General features: G+C 37.9%; 5 protein-coding genes across 6 annotated transcripts in view; 3 read left to right on the forward strand and 2 right to left on the reverse strand.

The window, feature by feature from the left end:
- On the forward strand, window positions 1-1351 carry LOC126374846 (uncharacterized). Its single transcript, XM_050021592.1, has 2 exons — window positions 1-297; window positions 1076-1351. Exons 1-2 carry the CDS (start codon window positions 190-192, stop codon window positions 1349-1351), a joined length of 384 nt encoding a protein of 127 aa, XP_049877549.1. The 5' UTR covers window positions 1-189.
- A 382-nt stretch (window positions 1352-1733) lies between these two features.
- On the forward strand, window positions 1734-3100 carry LOC126374845 (uncharacterized). Its single transcript, XM_050021591.1, has 2 exons — window positions 1734-2019; window positions 2794-3100. The coding sequence occupies exons 1-2, from the start codon at window positions 1864-1866 to the stop codon at window positions 3028-3030; spliced, it is 393 nt and encodes a 130-aa protein (XP_049877548.1). The 5' UTR covers window positions 1734-1863; the 3' UTR covers window positions 3031-3100.
- A 230-nt stretch (window positions 3101-3330) lies between these two features.
- On the forward strand, window positions 3331-9713 carry LOC126374835 (CLIP domain-containing serine protease HP8). Its single transcript, XM_050021572.1, has 7 exons — window positions 3331-3602; window positions 4173-4312; window positions 5711-5948; window positions 6878-6983; window positions 7686-7873; window positions 8021-8122; window positions 9196-9713. The coding sequence occupies exons 1-7, from the start codon at window positions 3533-3535 to the stop codon at window positions 9504-9506; spliced, it is 1155 nt and encodes a 384-aa protein (XP_049877529.1). The 5' UTR covers window positions 3331-3532; the 3' UTR covers window positions 9507-9713.
- Window positions 9700-13799, reverse strand: LOC126374843 (uncharacterized protein C14orf119). Of its 2 annotated transcripts, none has more exons than XM_050021588.1 (3): window positions 13595-13799; window positions 12809-13029; window positions 9700-10831 (listed from the first exon to the last, which is right to left on the reverse strand). In XM_050021588.1, exons 2-3 carry the CDS (start codon window positions 13001-13003, stop codon window positions 10538-10540), a joined length of 489 nt encoding a protein of 162 aa, XP_049877545.1. In that variant the 5' UTR covers window positions 13004-13029; window positions 13595-13799; the 3' UTR covers window positions 9700-10537. The 2 variants fall into 2 exon arrangements, with proteins under 2 accessions (XP_049877545.1, XP_049877544.1); XM_050021587.1 differs by lacking the exon at window positions 13595-13799 and adding an exon at window positions 13279-13433.
- Window positions 13800-14367: 568 nt separating this feature from the next.
- LOC126374836 (zinc transporter ZIP1-like) overlaps window positions 14368-21519 on the reverse strand; it is a 33655-nt gene continuing 26503 nt past the window's right edge. The window contains exons 2-5 of the mRNA XM_050021574.1: window positions 18464-18711; window positions 17634-17791; window positions 16956-17290; window positions 14368-15981 (exon numbers count right to left, since the gene is read on the reverse strand). Coding sequence (XP_049877531.1) covers window positions 15902-15981; window positions 16956-17290; window positions 17634-17791; window positions 18464-18711 — 821 coding nt within the window. The 3' untranslated portion in view covers window positions 14368-15901. The remainder of the gene's footprint in view (window positions 15982-16955; window positions 17291-17633; window positions 17792-18463; window positions 18712-21519) is intronic.

Here is a 21519-nt window from a genome sequence, read left to right on the forward strand (position 1 = left end):
CCAAACAAACCAACAGTCCGTCCCCTATACAGTAAAAAATATCCATAAATATGAGTGAAATCACAATGAAATCTTACCGTTCATAACTCTACGGCTTTGGAAGTCTGGCATAGGGTTATGGGGGGTGGGAACTATGTATTAGGCCCTGGGTATATGTGAAATCACTGGTGGTCTCCGTAATGAGGTGACATGAGGTGCAACATACCCAGCTGCATACCCGGCGATGGGGAAGAAGCCGTCAGACACCAACGGAGATACCACAAGCCCACTGTCTTCAACCCCCCCAAACCACCAACGGTAAACAGTACTTATATTTATTGATACAGGTATTTCCATAGCTCCATCTACGTGTAGTCAGGAGCCAAGACTTGAAGTGCCACAGACGTTTCCATCGCTTCGTTGATTTCAACAACCTTGCATGTGTGACGTGAGTGCTATTGTAAATTTGGCAAAGGGGAAATCTTTTATAAGAACTTTAATGTGCCATGACGCTTATCATCCCGATTCTATCGTAGAAATCAACTAAGAGCTGATGATGATGCACATTAACGTTTTTACAAAAAATATTGAAAGTGACCTCAATTTTATTTCTTTTTTTTTTATTAAAATGGGTTTGCTCTTGACTTCGTTCTTCCACGAGGAGAAGAAGAGATCGACGTTGGAACGAGCTTACCCAGAAAATGCCTATTCACCCGTGATTTAAAGGACCCCAGGTTATAAGGTTCAGGAAACACCGACGCCGTCAGCCCATTATCTTGTTCTCAACCTAATGGTGGATAATAGATAGGTCCACTGAGTCTTGAGTTCAGTCACAAAACTTGGTAGAGTGCCCTCTGCACCGGTTCCCAGGTGGTATAGCCGAGCTGCATTGTGTGACGTATGCAGCAGAGACTTGGTTAAGGGAGCTTAAGCTGGATATTTGATCCAAGCAGGATATTTGTCTGCCATACGCAACAACAACAACAAAACTTGGTCTACAAACTTCTGCGATGTACAGAATCTACTGTCAGTTGCTAGTCTTCAACTATGTTTGTACATAATTTAGAATTAAAAGTGTCATACCAATTATTTTCAGCCATTGCTAGTAAAACTTAAGGCCAAGTTGTTAAGTATCATGAGTGATATCAAAGGGAATTTAACAACGATCTACAATAGCACTTACTACTGGGGCATAGTGAAGAGTGTCACAATGTTCGTGCTGGGAATGAAGTTGTTCTACGACATCGCTGCGAAACTCGCTGCGGACTGTGAGGCCGAACGGGAGGCCAGGCGGCAGAAACAACAACTGAGGGAACTATGCGAGGAATGGGAAAAATCACATAATATGAAAATTGTCAACTATCACGAATGATACTATATACCATAATGCAATGTACTTGATAATGTAATACTATCAGAAGTAAATGCATGTGTGCGAAAATACGAATGTAATATTTTCTTTTATAAGTAGTAGATTGAGTTCCCAAGGACTTAAGTCAGTGAGAAAAAGAAATTTGCTGCTGCTGCTATTTGAATATCAGGGGGGGAGGTCATCTTTTGACGTGATGGATAGTAATATTCTAGTCACAACTGTAAGATATATCTCATGAAGATAAAGAATTTAATAGAAAGCGTGGACATGTTTTGAACCTACTTTGAACTGCAATCAAATCGCTTCTCTCAATAGAGAACATTCAGAATCTCATTCAGTATAAATCTTCTTACTATGTTGATTGCTCTATGTGTATTACCTTGGCTTTATGGTAACTTTGACGCGCAAAGCTGACAGGTACGATCACGAAATGTTATGAGCTTAAAGTAAAAAAAACCTCAAATATTAGGTGTAATGAGAAATTCGATGAGGTAGACCGGTAGTAGCATGCGATGCCGAAGTGTGGGGACACGTATTGCAAGGATGGCGCCATATACGAGCGGTGTGGGCAGTGTATTACGCAGGAGGGGGTGACGGAGGATTTCCACCCCGTTCGCACCCTGCCTGAGGAAGTCACTTGGGACTGCCCCGGGCCATGTGTACCACAGGTGAGCGCCACAAGCATTGATGTATAATATGTTACTATAGTAACGCCACAAGTCTTTCGTGTTATAGGATACAAGTTGTTACCCGCCTCTTCGTTCACGTGAAACCCTAATATTGAAACTATACAAGTTGCATACTAATTTTACCACCTCTTTTTATCCCTTTGGGGGTTGAATTTCACAATATCCCGTCTTAGTCAGCACCTACTTTTTACAAGGAACCCCATGTAAAATTTAAGACTTCTAGTACGTGTAGTTTCTGAGATTTCGTGATGAGTGAGTCAGGATATAGAATAAAAAAGGTAAAGGTATATAGGTAGGTGAAGGTATTGGAAATCACCGTCATGCTTATTGGGATGGGAGGTCATAGAAGTTGGTGGCCTTCAGATATAGTTTTCTGTGTTACGAATAGACGTATTCAGCATTAGCTTAATATGTGGTTTGGGCATCTGAAGGCATTACAAGATAAGAAACCAGGACTATAAGTTTGTTTTCGAAGTATGCCCGAGGAAGAAACGGAACTGAAATCCTCGGTTGATACTTCGTGATCGCTTGGAGCGAGCGAAGTTTTGCCTGTCGTTGAACCGAAACGAAGACAATTGGTTTTCAATATGCTCTTCTCTTTATGTGTAGCTTTGTATAGTTTGCTTTGTTATCTTTTGGTACTTAGTTCATCTTGCTATGGATGTACCTTTGACTACGCCAATGTGGATATAGTCGTCAGCTTATGTTGTATAGTTCCAGTCAACAATTTTGTATTCAACAATAAATTTTCAGCGATGGAGTCTATACTACTGCACGACAGTCCTCTTAGAGAAGTCTTTACAACTATACCGTTTCCTTACGGAGACAATATACGGTGACTCCTACAACTGGAGCTTGGTGAAAAGCATCGGTCTCTTCGCCTTCGGCATCAGAATGATACTCAACATCAGCAAAAGCATACAAGAAGAATGTGACAAGAAGAAAAAGTGCCAAGAAATGAAGAAACGGTTCCCAAAACACATGAAATAAATCTTTCTAAACATATAAATTACATGTATTTTAATAAACATTTACTTTAGCATTAGATGGATATTATTTATAACAAGCAAGCTTCAATGGAAAATTTTATGATAAGCAAATTAGATTTTACGGTTACAAATAGCTTAGAAAATGTACAAGCAATTTTAAAGTAGCCGTTTTCTCTAATAATACGGATGACAAATTAAATTAAAACATAAAATATACATATCGTACACATCGTCTTGAAGTCAACAAGAGGTAGAACGAGGAAAACACCGAGTTAGATGAGCAGTAGGTAAATAATTAATACACTCGGATCGACTGCTGACGCGTCGCGTTTTCAAAAAAATACTTTATATATATTTTGCTGTTGTGTTGATAACCTTTAGTTAGGTGCTCGGCCCGAGCCAGGGCCGGTTTTGTTTGCAGTGGTCAGTCGCGCGCGCAGACCGCTACGAGATACGCCATTATTATTTTATTTAAATGAACTAATAATACGTTAAATTATAAAATGAACAATTTGTGTGTAACTGTGGTCGTTTGCTGCTTCCTCACAACTTTAATTCCGAACGCAGCCGGCCGTAAGTATTCATTTGTTTTTGCTTATTTTTTCAAAACATTACTTGCTGGTAAACATAATTACATTATAGATGAGTCGCTAAAGATAACCTCTAAAATTGACCCCAGAAAAATATATTTTATCTTTACTTCTAACATATTGAAATTACAATACATAAACTAGCCAATATCAAGCTTGATAACAATTTTACGTATCCATGGTATTGTAATGTAAAAATTGCATTGTGAAGACAAGTCAAACTAGTACATCTAAGGTAATTATCTGATTACGTAGGAGCCGTCATTAGTAAACGTGTGGAATCTTGCGAGTAGAAGCATGGACCATTATGAAAATGACTGTAACGATTAGATATCCATCCGTATATTAACGGGATACAGACTAAAATCCGGTTGGAAATGTTAACGACCCGCGATTTAATAAACTTGAGGATAAAGTTAAAGTAATCGATAAACAGGAAAATTTGGCGAATGAGAAATATTTAGCGATGGGGTAAATTAATGGAATAGATATTGTGAAAAGGAGATTTACTAATTGATATAATAACGAACGGGAAATGTTGGGGTATTTCCAGAGCGGTGTAATGGCGGCGTGGAATGCATCACGCTTAACGAATGCACGGGGTTGTACAACCAGCTGCAGAGGGGAACCAACGCCCAACTCACGCGGCTACTGCGGAGTCTCCACTGCGGGTTCCAATTTGACCAACCCATGGTAATCTTCACCGCCATTTTCATCTTTTTTTGTTTCCGCTCTAATCTTGTGCTTTTCTTCACCTACTAGTACTATGCATATTAACAATAACATACAGAATGTTAGTGACATCGTAACGAACACTGAGGGGGATGGTTCATGATTCTGAGTTAGTCAAGTGGAATTTTCCGTCGCAAAATATTTTTTTTTGTGTTTTTTTTAAATTATTTTCAATTCCTTATTTTTGCGATGGTAAAACCTGTCGGAAAATTCATGAAAATTTTAGTGTTTTTTTAAATTATTTTCAGTTCCATACTTTTGTGACGGAAAATTCTATTTGATATTAACTCAGAATCAAGGTCTGAATCACCTCTAAAGTTTTCATTACGATGTCACTAATACCCTATATCATAATGGAGGGCACAATATAATGTATACAGCCGATATACGTACCATCAGCACCTCTGTGTAGAGACCACCCTCAATCAATCGTGTCTTTGCGGAGCAGGTAAACAAAGTTATAGATTTTTTTATTTGTAAAAGACAGGACTAAGCCTGTTGATGTGAATTACCTAATATACTTAGGTACCCACACGTTAAGATGACAATACAAAAAAATAGATATTTGTTTCGATAATTAATAAAGCGAATGAATCCAGCTAATAAATCCACTAAAGACCACTGTAATAAATATTTTAAAGAAATGACCGCATTTATTAAATTATTAAGTACTAGAAACGATTGCTCTACTAAGTGGATGAGATAAACAAGTTACGCACGAGATTAGAGAGGATTGGACACGGAAACTGAAACAGCATGTAACGTTGAGTTTGCTTCTAGTATATAAATAGGGGAAGGAAAACACCCTCGCAACCAGTTCGTCGACAGAAAACTAAACAAAATAGCAAAAAGAAGCCTGTATCTCCGACGCAACGTCGACCTCTGAAAGTGAAACCTACTCCTCCAGTGAAACTCACTCCAGTTAAGAAACCCACGACTACACTTGTAAGACCAACTCCGGTGCAAAAGCATACAACGACACATAAGGTAGCTCTACGTAATGGGTGGTGGAAGAACAGGATGCCGTCATAACCCCGATAATCTAAGGTCATGGTTCGCACGGGAATAGGGAACTTGATAATCGGTGTTAAACACGAAACAAAACAATGTCTGTCCTTGATTGAAAATCAGTTATAGATTTGTACATTTTGACAAAAGAACAATAGAGATTAGGAGGACGTTGTTCAGCATGGTCACATAAGTCACATATCTTTTCGTTTTCAAGCCCTTCGTAGAAAGCACGGTTTTGAAGAAGATTAAGAGACGCCCTCAAACTTTCTATTCTTTTTTTGTCAGGCTATGCGTGTTACACTTTTCAAACGTCTGACACTACAACTAATAACTCCTAATGTGTTTCAGATTTGTTGTCCCCCACAATTTAAATATGATACCACCACCAGTAGCTACGATCCCCCACCAATGTCAGATCAACCGTATCGCCCGCGGCCCAGCGATCAAGCAAGTAGAAACGGCAACGCGGAAAGTCTCCTGCCGAAAGGAAAAGAATGCGGGATCCAGAACAATGATAGAATAGTTGGTGGAATCGGCGCCGATATCGACGAGCACCCATGGCTTGCACTCATCAGATACGACAAACGTAAGACAATTATTTTGATTTATCTCCTTATGACGGTCAATTATCTTTGTTGTGGTCAGAGATTCAAGGACAAGAACTAGAACAATCGTTGATTTTATCCAGTCTGAGTACATAAGGTGCACAGTTTTACTGCGTCACCATGACAAAAGTCCCTTTTCCGGTCAAGGCTCGCCTCCTTTCCATCTAGTTAGACACCGATGAATCACCCCAGACAGGTCAATATTTAATAATTATAACGCATAATTATTATATTAACAATGTAACTACGACATTCGATTCTGAGAATTGATGTGCCAGTATGACGTGATGACGCCTGTTTTACGAGATGGAAACTGTAAATGATAAACAACAAAAGCGATTTAAAGATAAAGGGGGATAGGGAGATGTATATTTTGCATGGTATAGGTACGATATGATATATAAATCCTATTTTGCAACAGCTACGTTTTGGATCGTTTATCGTTGATTGCTAGGAGACTGAATTTTAGGAGGGAATATGAGTAGGTATATTATAGGATTCATGTTTTATAGCACTCACCTGTGCTTAGGGAATCTCACAAAGGGAAAATTAAATCGAAACGTCTAATCTCTTCGTCGTCGATGTAATCACGATATTATCATCACTAAGTTAAGAGCCACGCTCTTGTCGGTGTAGCATTCTCCATTCTTGTCTATCAAAGGCCAATTCTTTCATTTCCTTATAGACACAACGTTCGCCATATCTTTAATCTGTTCCATGTAAGCTCTTCTTGTTCTTGCCCTTCCTCTCTTTCCTTGTAGCTTCCCTTCTAAGATGTTACGGTGTAGATCGAAAAGATCGCATGAGCAAGATTAGGACCCGGTTGTGGTTAACTTGCTCGTCCCGTCTTGACAAGAGCTACGAGTCCCGTACGAGTCGGAGTTTCCTATTATATTGGTTTTTTTTCCAGCGATGGGCTCAGGATTCTACTGCGGTGGTGTGCTGATATCGTCCCGGTATGTGATGACTGCCGCGCACTGTGTCAAAGGACAGGACCTACCCACCAACTGGAGGTTGTAAGTATTGCATACATAGCAGGAACTGGCCGCTTCTGCTTCAACGGTATTACTAAACCTGACAGTAAGTCAGGAGGTAACATCTCTTTTTAGTAATATACTAACAAAGCAAGTCTACTATTATTTATTTAAGTACCAATTTAGGCGATACCTCAAGGCTTTTACCTTCATTGGTGATTGAAGGAATGGAATTATTGTTTTAGATTCTATTTTGTATACTCTGTACTGTGCAGTTATTTAAGCATCTTATAAGCTGAGGTCTAAAGTAGGCGTATATTAAAGCATGATTTGAAACCATAATAGGGTTGAATGTGGATTGCTTAGATAATGGATGATCTGTCCTTTTGTGAATTACCAACGCCAAATGAAATATTGCATGATTCAGATAGTCTCCTTATTAAGACCTATTGTATGGAAATCACAATCAGGAAGTCAGGAAAAATCTCATAATTTTTTTTCCCATTCCTGTGCCTATAGATTGATCTACACATGCTTTGTCAAAGCAAAACTCATGAGAGGACTTTGTACACGAGTGTGGTTTATTTGGTAGGGTCCAATCTCTTGGGTTAACTCAGTGTTATCTTGCACATTCAAAGTAGTCGCAGACGACGTGGTATAAGACGTAGGATTTTGTCTCCAGTAAGTAGAACGTAGGTAACCATTATTACCTGGTGGGGGTATTAACTCTTGGTAATCCACCAGGTCTCAAGTCCGGCTGGGCGAGTGGAACACGTCGAGCATCAACGACTGTGTAATGGACGACTGTGCACATCCTGTGCAGGACGTGCCGGTTGAGGAGACCATCGCGCATGAGGACTACAACCCTCAGGACTCCAACCAGCATCACGATATAGCGCTGCTGCGGCTCGCCAGACCGGCCAAGTTCAGTGGTAAGTTGTTTGCAGTTCAAATTGGCAAATACTAAAATGAGATTGATTTGATCATCTTAGACTGGCTTATATTTCTAGATTGGCATGTTATCATTTATCTTTGACCCATTCAAATATCCTATTATATTTTTTTCTATCCGTTTCTAGACTTCGTCCAGCCTATTTGTCTGCCAGTGACACCTGACACGAGAAACAAAAGATTCGAAGGTTACAACATGGAAGTAGCTGGTTGGGGCAAAACTGAAACGCGTAAGTTTATCAACATACCTAACAAATGATCAAAACTTAACAGAGAAGGAAAAGAGGCCTTTAGCCTTGAACTTACAGACCTTCAGATTGCTTGCTTTGTCACTGAGGAGTAAATAGGTCAATTCTCAAACTACGCCAAATACGGAAGACTCGACACAAGCCCTCCTACAACTATACGTTTAATTCTGCTGGCCAGTTATTCTGTGCGCCATGTGGCCGCACCTTCAAATCGAAGTTCGGTTTTGCTAGCCACATTAGAGCCTATCATAACATCGACCTGGAATAGACATTTAGGAGTCGCCGTCGCCGGACACGGCTTGGATGATGATGATGAGGTCAATTCTCCACGCTCTCAACATCAGCGTATGTTGTTGCTTTTAATTAAACGCCCAACGAGAGATAATTAGATTTATTGGTAAAAAAGCGCATGACGCTTGTTACACAGAGCGAGAGATAGAAGGGACTTTCCAATAGATGGCGTTGTTTACTTTAACGTGATAAGTAATTACCTATTTTCTCATTGCTAGGCTACATAATTATTCAAAAATGTAATGTAATGACGGAAGCATCTATAAAACTAATTGTTGCTTGATATTTTGATCACATTATGTACTAATAGAACGATGTTGCTCACTTGTTGTTGTTTACTTATTGCTTCTCTTTATTTTGATCAAAATAATAATGGGTGGAAGATGTAATTGATTCTGGGTGTAGGTAATAAAAAGGGTCACCATTTATACCCAAAAACAAAGATAAAAGATGCATTATGTCTGTTATCCATGAAATTAGAAGTTTAAACGAAGGAAAAACTGTACAGCGCCATTTATATTATTATTGAGGAACGCAGCTTGGAAAGTCCCTCATTCATCCAAAATGTCAAATAGAAATATTGCTTTAGTGTGCCTTCAAGCAACAAGAAAAGATGTACTAACATTACGCTGAATAAGTAATGGCATTTTGACTTCTATCGTGGTGGTTGTATGGTCGATGATCGCTCTCACGCACTGTTATGTCAGACTTATTATAGAGCCAAAGACCTAAAGATTTTAATGATTCAATTTGCTTCCTTGCAGGCTCTCAATCGGACGTGAAGCTCAAAGTGACGGTGCCAGTTGTGAACACGAATGAATGCGCTAGTGTCTACAACAGGGTGGAGAGACAGATCATTGACAAGCAGCTGTGTGCTGGAGGGAACGCGGGGCAGGACTCATGCCGTGGGGACTCTGGAGGAGCGCTCATGGGTAGGACGGGGGCGGCACAGAACTGGTTCGCAGTAGGAGTGGTCTCATACGGGCCTTCCCCTTGCGGCACACCTGGCTGGCCCGGCGTCTACACCCGCGTCGGTGCCTACACAGACTGGATACTCTCCAAACTAAGACCCTAGACTAACCCTTGACTGAGATTACACTAGTTATTTTATAATAATGACGTCATCGATCGAAATAGTAATTTAAGAAAGTAACGCGCCTGAGCAATCTACTCGTCAAGTGCCATGAAACTTGTATAGTTTTCGTAGATTAATTACAATTATGTTACGTTAATTCTTTTTCATTTATGTGTGAAAGAAAGACAATAAATCGATTTAAACTTACATTTAATAAAGTTTTAATATGTAAATAATTTATACACTATAATAATTAGGTCTAAAATGACCTTCAACTCGTCACAACTCGCTCCCAGCACCATCCATCACTCACGCCTCATGGTCATACACAATGTGATGAAAATATATTAATTCTATGACGAAAGTAAAATACAAACATCTGATTATTCCACTAAAAAAGAATACTTAAACCTTGGCACGTAAACTTCATTTTTGTACTTTCACCTTTCTTTGATATTCTTAGCCTAGGAACTTCCTGGATTTCATAAAGTCACAATAAACAATGATTTATGTATGTAATGAAGCGCATATTACAATGCGCATATTATTCGATTAAAAAGGTTATGATTATTTCATTTAAAATTGACTTAAGTCTTTTTCACATCAGTCACACATCACTACCCAACTTCGCCAAAAGTAAAGCAATAACAAAATTAAAAGTAATAATAATATGAGAGATTCATTGAATACATGTCTTTGCATGGAATGCAATAGTTAATACTTGGAATGTTAAAGTGCATAAGTAATACATAATAAATGAAAGTTTAGAAAGCTGCCAGAATAATCCAGTCTTTAGATTCATATACCTAAAGCTGCTTTAACTTTTAGCTTCTTTCATATGTTACAAATAGAAAGTATCCATAACTTAGTATTCGTTACATGGTTACGAAACTTACGGTGAACTAATAAAATAAAGATATCTGATATTGATTACACTTTGATACTTATATAAGCCTAAGAGATTCACTAAATAAATAAATAGAGTAAAAGAACTGTGGGTAGGGTGTTACGTAGTTACCATTTTCGTCATGTTAGGAGGCGGCGGCTATCTCGACCGGGACATTCTCCGGGACAACGGGGACCTCTGGTTCCGGCTCGGGTTCTTCAACTGGTTCCACATTCACCTGAGGTTCTTCTATCTCTGGTTTTTCTTCAGGGGAATGCATCTCGTTTGTCCCGTTCATATCGCCATTTACTGGTGGACCGTTCACGAGCAGATCATTCAGTTTTTCACCGAATTCTGCATCGATCTCCGTGACTCCCTTCACCAGCCTGTCCTGCTCCTCCTCAGCCCAAGTTGGGTACCATTCGTTGAATAATTTGATCTAGAACAATACAAAAAGCACGTTAATACATGCATCTCACGACGCCTGTAACCCTTTTACCACAAATTGTATAATTACATACATATTGTTAGAATTGATAACCTTCTTCTTTTTTGAACTTGATTAAGGTTATGTTATTAGTTTTGAGTAAAGAGAAACTTGTTCTGACCAGGGGGTTTAAAAAGGCCACATAGAATCAGTTCATCTAAAAAAGAAATATTGCATTTTGATATATGCTCATATATTAAGTGAGCAATGCAAACAAATATCAAATAGCAATATTGCTTTTTAAGTTTATAGTTTGATGTGGCCTTTTTAACACCCCAGTAAAAATGCAAAATGTAAAAGAAGATTCAACCAAATTTTGGATTTGTTATCAACATTGGAAAAGCGTTACTCTCCCTTTACTGGATTATACTCTAGTAAAGCTCGCAATTCACGACAATGTCTGGTTTGATCTGTTAGCAGAGAAAAGGGCCAGACGACACAATAGTGGCATGGTACCTCCTGCCACTGACTACATCTGCAGGTCGTGTGGTAGATCTTGCCGCTCTCGCAATGGCTTATATAGTCATGAAAAAAGTGTTCCGACACTGTATAAATCATCTGGAAAAGATATACGCTGCCTGATGAATCCCAAATTTTCAGCAGACGAAACCACGAGCAAAAGCTAGTAATACATAAAATGCGAAGCATTATCTTTTTAACAAAAAACTGTGGAGATTGACTACGCAAAATACTGTGGAAGCTGCTATCCACACACGGAACTGGCGGCGGATTGGTCATGTCCTTAGAAGACCTGTGGAACACCCGTCCCGACGAGCTCTGACCTGGTGTGCGCGTGGAAAACGCAAAAGGCGCGGCCCAAAGAGACCTGGCGACGCTCGGTTGGCCGAGTTAAAAACTCTCGGCATGTCATGGGAGGAAGCTACAGAGGCTGTAAAAAGATCGCGAGGAGTGGAAATCTGTTATTCCAGCCCTACATCCTAACAGGGGATAAAAGGATTAGAAGAAGACTTCTTAAATCCACCACAGTTATTATTCCTCACATAATTATGAGATCAAAGACATAATAAGTATAACATGCTACTACGACATTCCTAGAATGTTCTAAGTTCTTCCGCTTTCCCACACTCCATTTAAACAATCAGAATGAAATTACTCTTCATTAAGGTTCACCGCAGCTGAAAGTAACAACTTCCTTCGTTGTTTACCTTTCTTTTGAATAATCTTTATGTAATTCTATGTCAATGATTATTGCTTCAACAACTCGGTAAAATATTTACAAAGTTAGCCTTCATTCATTATTTAGCAGGCCAGCATAACCAGTCACATACTTGCATTTATTAAAACTAATATAATAGTAATGCTTGACATTCAGTATATTGTTACTTGAAGGTTATAAGAAGAGGTGTCACAAATGAACTCTGTCTGTTCAGCAGAACAGGGGGGCTAAAAAACAGCAAATAAGAAAACACAAACGAAATTCGTCAAAAAATTAAATAGTTACAGAAACCAGAAGAGTTAGAAAGAAATGGAAATATGTTCCTATTGCTATACAAGCTACAATCAGCTGCATACAAATGTTTCCAGCCAAGTAGTTAATGCCATCTGCGGCAAATCTACAATAAGTCACGTCAAAAAAAAAAAGCATACAAATGTCATATATCTAGAATGGGAAAGAGCATTCCTACACCACTGACTTTAACAATTAGTATCTCTGCTGTTAGATGAGACATTAAAAAACAGATTTAGATTAATCTTTACCATGTTCACTTGGGTAGATTGATGAAAGAAATCTAAAGAACTGCCCACCACAGGACCTAAAGTAGCATTACCTGGCCCACACCCATGTACTTATCACTGAAGCAAACATTAGTCATACATTCTTCAAACATTATTATTAGTCAATCTCATTGTTGTAGTATTTTGTGGAATTATAATTGCATATCAGTTTACAAACAAGTCAAAACTTACACGGCACATGAACAGGCTGACTGGTTTATCTTCACAGGACAAGTTAGCAAGTGTGGCAGCCAGCAGGTCAGGTTTGCCCCCCCTCGCAGCAGCCAACACGGGTAGGAAGTCCTCCCGTTGCAACTCACTGAACTCCGCAAACCACTGCAGCAGGTAACGGAGTTGAGCCTCCGATGTGAGCCCAGGTGCCGACATCTTGCGAGCTAGCGGTCGTTGCTCTCCTGGAAGATTTGTCATGTCATTTAAAAATCATTAAAATCACATTACTTCATTAGTGTAACAAGTTTCCAAGAATTATAAACCCAATATTAGCACAATATCAGAAAGGACTTGATCCAAATGAAAGTGAATCTAATTCATGAAAAACTACGCGCGTTTGTGTGTATTGTATTATAACAAAGCAATTGTCACAGCTGCGTGCTTATCACCTTCAAATTCAGGTATTGAGGTAAAGGTGAACAATAACTCACCATCAGGGAAAGATAGGCAGACGGTAGACCCAATTAGTAAACTCATTGCGAATTATATCAGTTGGCGAGTAGCAACAGTGGGAGCTACAGAGAAACTAAAGTGATTTCGACTTTCTATCGGCGCCTGCCTCCTCCATACAGTCGCAAGGTTAACTACCTGCTATATCAATTTCACCTCTCAACTTTATTATATCACCCACGGCACGCGCTTCACTTTCTACCGTCGAATTAACATTTTTATGACGATTACGTTACGATACAAATCTGTTTTTTATGTAATCTTGATGAATAACAACAACAAACAAGTTTTGCTTACCTTTGCTTTGAAGTAAACGATTGGAGCAGAGACCCAAAACTGGTTGCCTATTGATGCTCAGGAATGTTTTAAACTGCAATTAGTATTGTTATAGAAGCAAGGTAATGAATGATAACAAAGGAATGGTTTAGTAGGAAACACAATACATTCACTTCGTATTGCAGTAATATCGTAGGCCTAGCAATGATTGACAATGACAGACAGGCAGGTGAGCGTTCGTCACTGACAGTGACAGTTCGATTTCTTAATAAACGTTTTAGCTTTGACACCTGCTATTTTGCGACCTTTGGACTTAATATTTCTGCCTAGCAGGTTACCTAGAGTAAAGCGTAATTTAAATCACTGCGTTTTTAGTTTTTGCCAACTAATGACCAATTTTATTTAGGTATAGCTGGTGAGAAGTGGGTATTATACACCTCTGCCTACCCCTCCGAGGATACACGTGTGATGCCATGTTGTTATTTTATTTACATTATCATCGTGACTTAAGTAGTAAGTATCCTCGTTTCACCGAGCTTTATGTTAGTTAGATCAACGTGATAGGTCATGAACTGTCGATCCAACTTTGTTAGTGAAAATTGCACTTACGATACCCGGGTTCGAAACGGTACTCCCGGTTTGAGTAGTAGCACGTTATTGAATTAGGTCAAAATTAGGTAATGATTTAAATAAGGAGGTAATAGTTATAAATGGATGACGAGCATAGTCTCGCGTATATTTAAATATAACATTGTAATAAATAAGTAATAATAGAGGTAACAATAACAAAACGATTAAAATTGTAGTCATTTTATTTACAATTATTTAAAAAATATATTTACAGATACAAACATAATCTACACGTTTGTACTTCATTGTAGCAAAAATATTACATTTTGTATAATTAATCTTATCAGTTAATTATTTTAATTAGTAATTAAATGATATAAAACTAATCCACCTGCTTCTCATTACAATATCACAGATAGATAACAATACTTAGGTAGTAACTTGTTTATAGTCTGTTGCATATTGTATCTAGGCTAATGTGTTTAAAAACTTTTAAGTACCTTATATTTTTTTCTGTAATCCTACTTTTTTAATAATGAGTAAAAATTCATGTTTAGAACATAGATAATAATTGATAACGTGTGGTTTCCAGGATTTGACGACAATACGTTCATCCTCTATTTACATCTCTACATAATTATGTTAATATATAAAATTACAATATACAACAGACTTTTCGCGTCTCGGCCTTAAAATTATATCTACTTTACATAGAGACACTTTTATGTGAAAGACAGAATATTTACTGCATTGTAAAAATAGCTGTTAAGTATTAATTGATGACTAGATGTTGAGCTGATACTCTGCTCTGTATAAAAATGTCTTTGAATAATAACTATATCGTTATAAAAGTGCTTATTTTAGTAATCACTAAGGAAATAGAGTCTGGCACTTAATTAGCCGACAAAAAATACATGGTAACTGGACCCCCAAATACACACTGCTAAAGTCATAACTTCATAAGTTTAGAACCTTTCATTTTAGCTTTGCCACAGTCGAGTAAAAGTCGAGTAAAGTCGGTTACTTATATAACAGTTTCTCTTATTTTTTAATAGGATACATCACTCGCAACCTGCAACTACTGCCTATTAAACATAAATAGCCAATTACATCCTGCTGCTGGACATTGGCCTCCTCTCAATCAACCGGAAGGCTTAGCTGTTAGTCCCGGTTTAGTCCGAACACCTCTAAAACACTATAAAATGAGGAACTTTCCGGCGTTGCATAGCTTTAACGTGATAATTACCTATTTTCTCAGTAAGTACATAATTATTCAAAAATATATAAAAATAATTGCTGTTTGATATTTGGATCACATTATGTATAGACTTATATTGCTACCTATATTTTTACATTTTATTTTGATCAGAATAATAATGGAAATAATAATAATAATAATGGAATAATGGAAGATGTAATTGTGCGTGAGTGTAATAAAAAGGCTCATAATTTATACCCAAAAACAAAGATAAAAAATGCGTTAGCTGTTATCTATGAAATCGGAAGGTTAAACGAAGAAAAAGTACAGCGCCATTTTTATTGCTTTTGAGAAACGTAGCCTGGAAAATCCATTATTCAGTTTCTATACATTATTAAATAGCTATTTTAGGTCGCCTTTACCAATAGAGACAGCATCTTCAGACGATGTGACAATATCTCAACAATGACAAGAGTTTTATGTTGTGATAAGCCAGACTCTAAGATTTGGTGCATAACGCTGAAACTGTTCTGGTCATTTACATAAAATGATATAGTTATTTAGTTGTGGGAATGTCCGTGGTCACCGTCGTGTGAGTGGCCGTGACATTCGTCGTCGCCGTGGGAGTGCGCGTGACCCGCTGTGGACAAAAAGAAATATTTTTAAACGAAGAAGAAAACGAACTGCTTCAGAGGGCACGCAAAATCAACAGTCGCGGTTACCGACACTTATACATGTCAATAGTGTTAAGAAGTCGCAAACGTTGAAGGCTAGCGCACGAGTTGGTTGCTTGCCTCAACCGTAAACACCTCAACCAACCCGCGATTGAGCAGCGTAGTAGAGTAGATATGCTTCACTTGATGAAGGTGATGTCTGAGCCCATCCACAGGTTCTGTGTAACTGTTTCTTTTATGACAAAATACAATAGCACCTATAGAACCATGGTCCTGCATTCAGCCCTTTGAAGCATGAAGGTAGGTGTTATATCTTGAAAAGAAAAATACTTTGTCGATATATAATTACTTATAAATTATTTTACTATAGTATAGTTACTAAGGTGTGTTAAAAAGGATAATTATGATCTCTAATATATACAATAACATAAAATAAATAGCCTATATACGTCCCACCGCTGGGCACAGGCCTCTCAAATCAACCATACAAGACAATCAAGTTTTTTATATAAGTAGGTAAGTAAATACTTATTAAATCGTTGGTTTTTACCACCATTAGCTAGGTAAGTATAATTAGTTTATCATCAAATTGTGGAAAGATCGAGCTATAGGTATTAATTGTGGTCAAAAAATTATTCTACATGAAATGATCAAAACATAAAACCACAAAGCTTATTTAGTTTTTTGTGAATAAGTAACTTTTTTATCAGAAGTAGTGTAGTAATGAGTCATCAGGTATTTTTTCTACGATTAAGTCACAAACGAAAATAAAATATCCTAAAAAGGCAGTGGAATAGGTAGGTCCTATCTTTCGTCAAATTAACGTAGCGAATGATCGATGGGAACATCTCACATGTCTACATAGCTATGACTAAGTACACGATAGACTACGTAAGTTTATCGCAAAGTAGCTAGATATCACTTTATCCCCAATACTTACTTAAGAGTTGAAGTCCAAACATAAGGCCGAAACCGATAAGAGCGGCGAAGTACTGCAAGATTCCCGTCCGGTCGCTCTTCCAAATCTCGAAGAAGATGACGTACAGCAGGGTTCCTGATGCCAGACCCTGGAGCACCACAGAATACACCCCCGCAGCCGTAGCGCCTTCGCCTCCCACCAGCAGCATACCAATGCCGATACCCAGAGGAGACACGATCGCAAATGTCGTGATGTAAATCACCGCCAAACACGTCTTTGTACGGCTTGCAATTAGCTCAACACCAATGCAGAACGCAATGACGAGCTTATGTGCCGAAACTGCGCCAAGCATGTACCTGAAACAAATTATAATGAACAAATAATTTTACTTATACGTGTTATAAGTGAAACGACGTAAATAAAGTTGTAAAAGTTTATTCAAAATTTCCGGCATTTTTGAGACGACCCATTCACAATTTTTTTTTTTGTTTGCTATTCCTTTCTAAACTAGTTATCCAAAAAGAGATAGATTATACCATTGACGTCATTATTTATTGTTGTGCATGGGAGGCTTGTAATATACACTAGCGCCCTCTATGAGTGAGTAGCAAAACTACGTTACGTTACTTATAAGTATTTCTATTCGTTAGTAGATGGCGCTAGTATGAACTTTATGATAAAAATGTTTGTTGAACTTACCAGACATGATGAGTACTGGATTCAAGACCCACGGCGAGACCTTCGAAAAGTTCGTGAATTGACAAGGCAAGCACGATGAGCAGTCCACGTAGAGCGGATGTGACGTCATCGCCCACTGCCACCGGCATATGGCTGTGATGAGCATGGCTGTGTTCGTCCTAAAAAAAATTCTGTTTTCTACAAAATGTTCGTTTGTTTTTTTTTTATTTAAATAATTTATTTTCCCACAGTTGATATGGAAGACTTATTTTCCCATGAGACTTCCTCAAAAATTTTAATAACGAATTATTTAGGTAGATAGGTACCTATTTTGGTAATTCATATTTTATTATGCACCTAATTACACAATAAATAGGATAAATTGTGGATGGTCACCGTGCTGTTCATCATTCATTATGTCCAGGGAGTCTCAAAAGGCTGCATTGAAGCAATTCATCTTAAATATCAATATTGTTTTTTTTAGATGAATTGCTTCAATATGGCCTCTTTAACCCCCTCGGTTGTCTTATTAAGATTTGTGGCTGTGGCTTTGTCCATCTCGCTTGGTATTATGACCATAATTTTATGTACTTATGTAACATTATAGAGCGGTGTAAGAAAACATCGTCAGGTAACCCATATTCCGGAGAAATGCATTCGGAGGTAAATGACCTAACCTGTATTGGGCTGGTTTTCCCTTTGCGGGTTGGAAGGTCAGACAGGCAGTCGCTTAAAAAACCTGGACCTGTCAAATGTTCAGGTTAGGTAAGCGGATTTGTGAAAAACGGGATAATGCTAGGGGGATGATGATGATGTAAGATTATATAAAATCTATTAGGTCTCAATCTCACCTTCTTAAAATCAGCTTCGACCAAATCAGCAGTGGAATTGGTGACACTTTTAACTCCGTTGTCATCGCTGGCTCGCTTACTCCTCCTGATACTCAAGTTCCTCACAAGAGGAGTAGCTTTGCCATTGTTCTTCTCCCGTCGGTGGATGTACATGTGCACCAGCTCTTCTACCAAGTACATGATGAAGAAGCCGCAGCAGGTAAGCAGCGGGGTCAGGGCAAACTCCAGCTCTTGAAGTCGTCCTGTGCCTGGAACAATGGAGAAACCAATTAAAAAATCGTTTATATCTGCCCAGAGAGCTAATTAAAAGTTACATATAAATAATATTTATAACATTCATTAAAAGTACAATACAAAAAAATATCTTTAGTTCTTACTTTCTGTAGTTCTTACAATACAATACAATAAAAAAACTATCCCATTCATCATGGTTTATCTTATATGATAATCATAACAAAAATGTCTCCAAGTTGTCTGACGTATTTCGTAAGATAGGTAGGTATGTACTGTTGACGACAGGTCAATAAAATAAAATAAAATCTTCCATTTCATTTTCCATTCCCATGTCTTTTTCCTAATATTCATTTTCAAGGTTCTGGACCTGTTTTTCGAAATTGCTCCAGTTTTCTGCCGTGACTGACAAAATTGCATTTATTATTATTGGTTTTTTTGCTTGAACACGCGACGAAGATGCAACCGTAGCCATTTTTAAAACACAATAGTAATAAATTATGTGAGCGAGATTATAATCGATAAACGCGGTCGATACGGACTCGTGCGACACTAAGACTAAGACGCCGCGGGGACTGTGCGGGTGTGCGGGGCGACCCCGCCTCCGCGGCTCACCTCATGCCCCGATTGCTAAGATTATGTCAAATATTGATCATTAACCCTGCTGAAATAATACTTATAATGAGGAATTTGTCAGGCTACGTTCCTAAAAACAATATACCTAGAGGGCACTGTAAAGATTTTCCTTCGTTTAACCTTTTAATTTATTAGATAAGTTTTTGGGTAGAAATGGTTTTATTGAATTTTATTACACCCAGGCGCAATTATATCTTCCACCCATTTTATTATTCTGATCAAAATAAAGACAGATCAATAAAATGTGATCCAAAATATCTATCAAAAAATATTTTTAAATATGCCTCTGACATTATATTTTATTTTTGAATAATTAGGTAAAAAAATATATACGGTCGAATTGAGAACCTCCTCCTTTTTTGAAGTCGGTAAAAATAGGTAATTATCACGTTACAAATCTGTAAAACTGTATAACGCCATCTATAGTGTTTTTGGAGAACGTAGCCTAGAAAGTCCTTCATTGTGTACTTATTGATGTTACTAACCTCATTGGGTCTACTTCGCTGGATTTCGGAGAGGAAATATATTTTCGCATTTTACTTAGGCACTGGCCCCGATTCCTGCAGACACCGCCTAATTTTATTTTAAGTTATATCCGTCATTTTCATATCCGTCGAAAAGGAAAGGGACGGATGATTCACAGCTCTTAATTTTAGGAAGATAGAGTAAATTAATGAATAACCCGGACGAATCAAAAGGTACGTCTCTGGTATGCAATCCGTTTGACGTGCTGTCTACTTAACTGTGTCGGGTTATTGACTGATGTAAAATTTTTAGACGGTTGGTTTAGATTTGTGCTTAAAATTGACGTGTGTTCCATAAATTTTATGCTTGTCGATTACCCGTCCCTTTCCTTTTCGGCGGATAAGAAAGTGACAGATATAACTTAAAATAAAATTAGATGGTATTTACAGGAATTAGCACCACTTACCTATTAAAAAATGTAATCTAAATCTAAAGCACGTAACATAAGCAACTATACCCGTTTGGGATGGTCAGAGGTTGAATTAAAACATTCTATAAACATTGCAACATTGCAAAAATGTAAAAAACTTTGCACTAGGTGATAACTATCTATTCATCTTGGTTGCAACATTCTTTGCGATCTGTTAACGCATGCCAGTAGGTTTACGAACACAATGTCTTGTTGAGAAATAGAAATAATGTAGGTTATTATTATACTAGAATACTTGTGTATCGTCTAAATAGACGAAAATCAGTGCCGTGGTTCCGGCCACGACATATTTTATTTAATCCATAGAAACCTAAAAACGGAACTCTTATAATTTCGTCATATCCTTCCGTCCCGCCATGTTTTTGTTTTAAGGTTTGCGTTGTATTACATAATACATGTTAACCTCTCATATACCGAGATACCAGACACAATAGATTTTACATTGTGTCTGGTCGAGATCCGCGTTCCGGCGTTCGAAAGATTAAAGTACATACAGGGTTTTACTGACATCGTAACGAAAACTTTGATGGGTGATTCAGGCCATGATTCTGAATTGTCAAAAGTCATCATCTCCTTAGCATTATCCCGTCACAGGGTCCGCTTACCTAATCTGAAGATTTAACAGGTCCGGTTTTTACAGAAGCGACTGCCTGTCTGACCTTCCAATTCGCAAAGGGAAAACCATAAAGTTTCTTATCCGTCGCAAAAGAATAAGTTTTGAACGTCGAAGCCGCGTGCGACATTCTGTCACGACCAGAGAAATCCCTTTTCCTCAACAGTGTCAAATAAATTTCGACATTTTGCCTGTTTTTTTATCACTACAGTACACATGTGGGTGTGAACTGCATTCACTGCAGGTAGTTTCTTAACGAAATAAGAAAAAGTGCAAGCGGTCGACCTCGGGGTCTTTCGTATTCGCATTGCCAGCCCGCTTTTTCCTTCCATCTTGCCGTGGAGTTATTATTTTCTCTGTTTTGCTGTAATAGCGTACATTCTACAAGTGATTTCAATTTCAAGTCGATCTTTGTAAGAAAATAAAGAAATTCTTAGTTCATCTTGATCAACTGCAATCGATGAAAGATATTTTATGAGACAATTGTTTTTCAGCAATATATACTTAGGTGCAATATGCTACACAATAAGCAATATGTACCTAGTTAACTATGTTTGTTTGTAGGGTTTATAATGTAATGTATTTCTCTTGAGTTGAGCTTGTTTTGTTTATTTATTTTAT

Source organism: Pectinophora gossypiella, chromosome 18 (genome assembly GCF_024362695.1).
Source record: "Pectinophora gossypiella chromosome 18, ilPecGoss1.1, whole genome shotgun sequence".
In the NCBI taxonomy this organism is placed as follows: domain Eukaryota; kingdom Metazoa; phylum Arthropoda; class Insecta; order Lepidoptera; family Gelechiidae; genus Pectinophora; species Pectinophora gossypiella.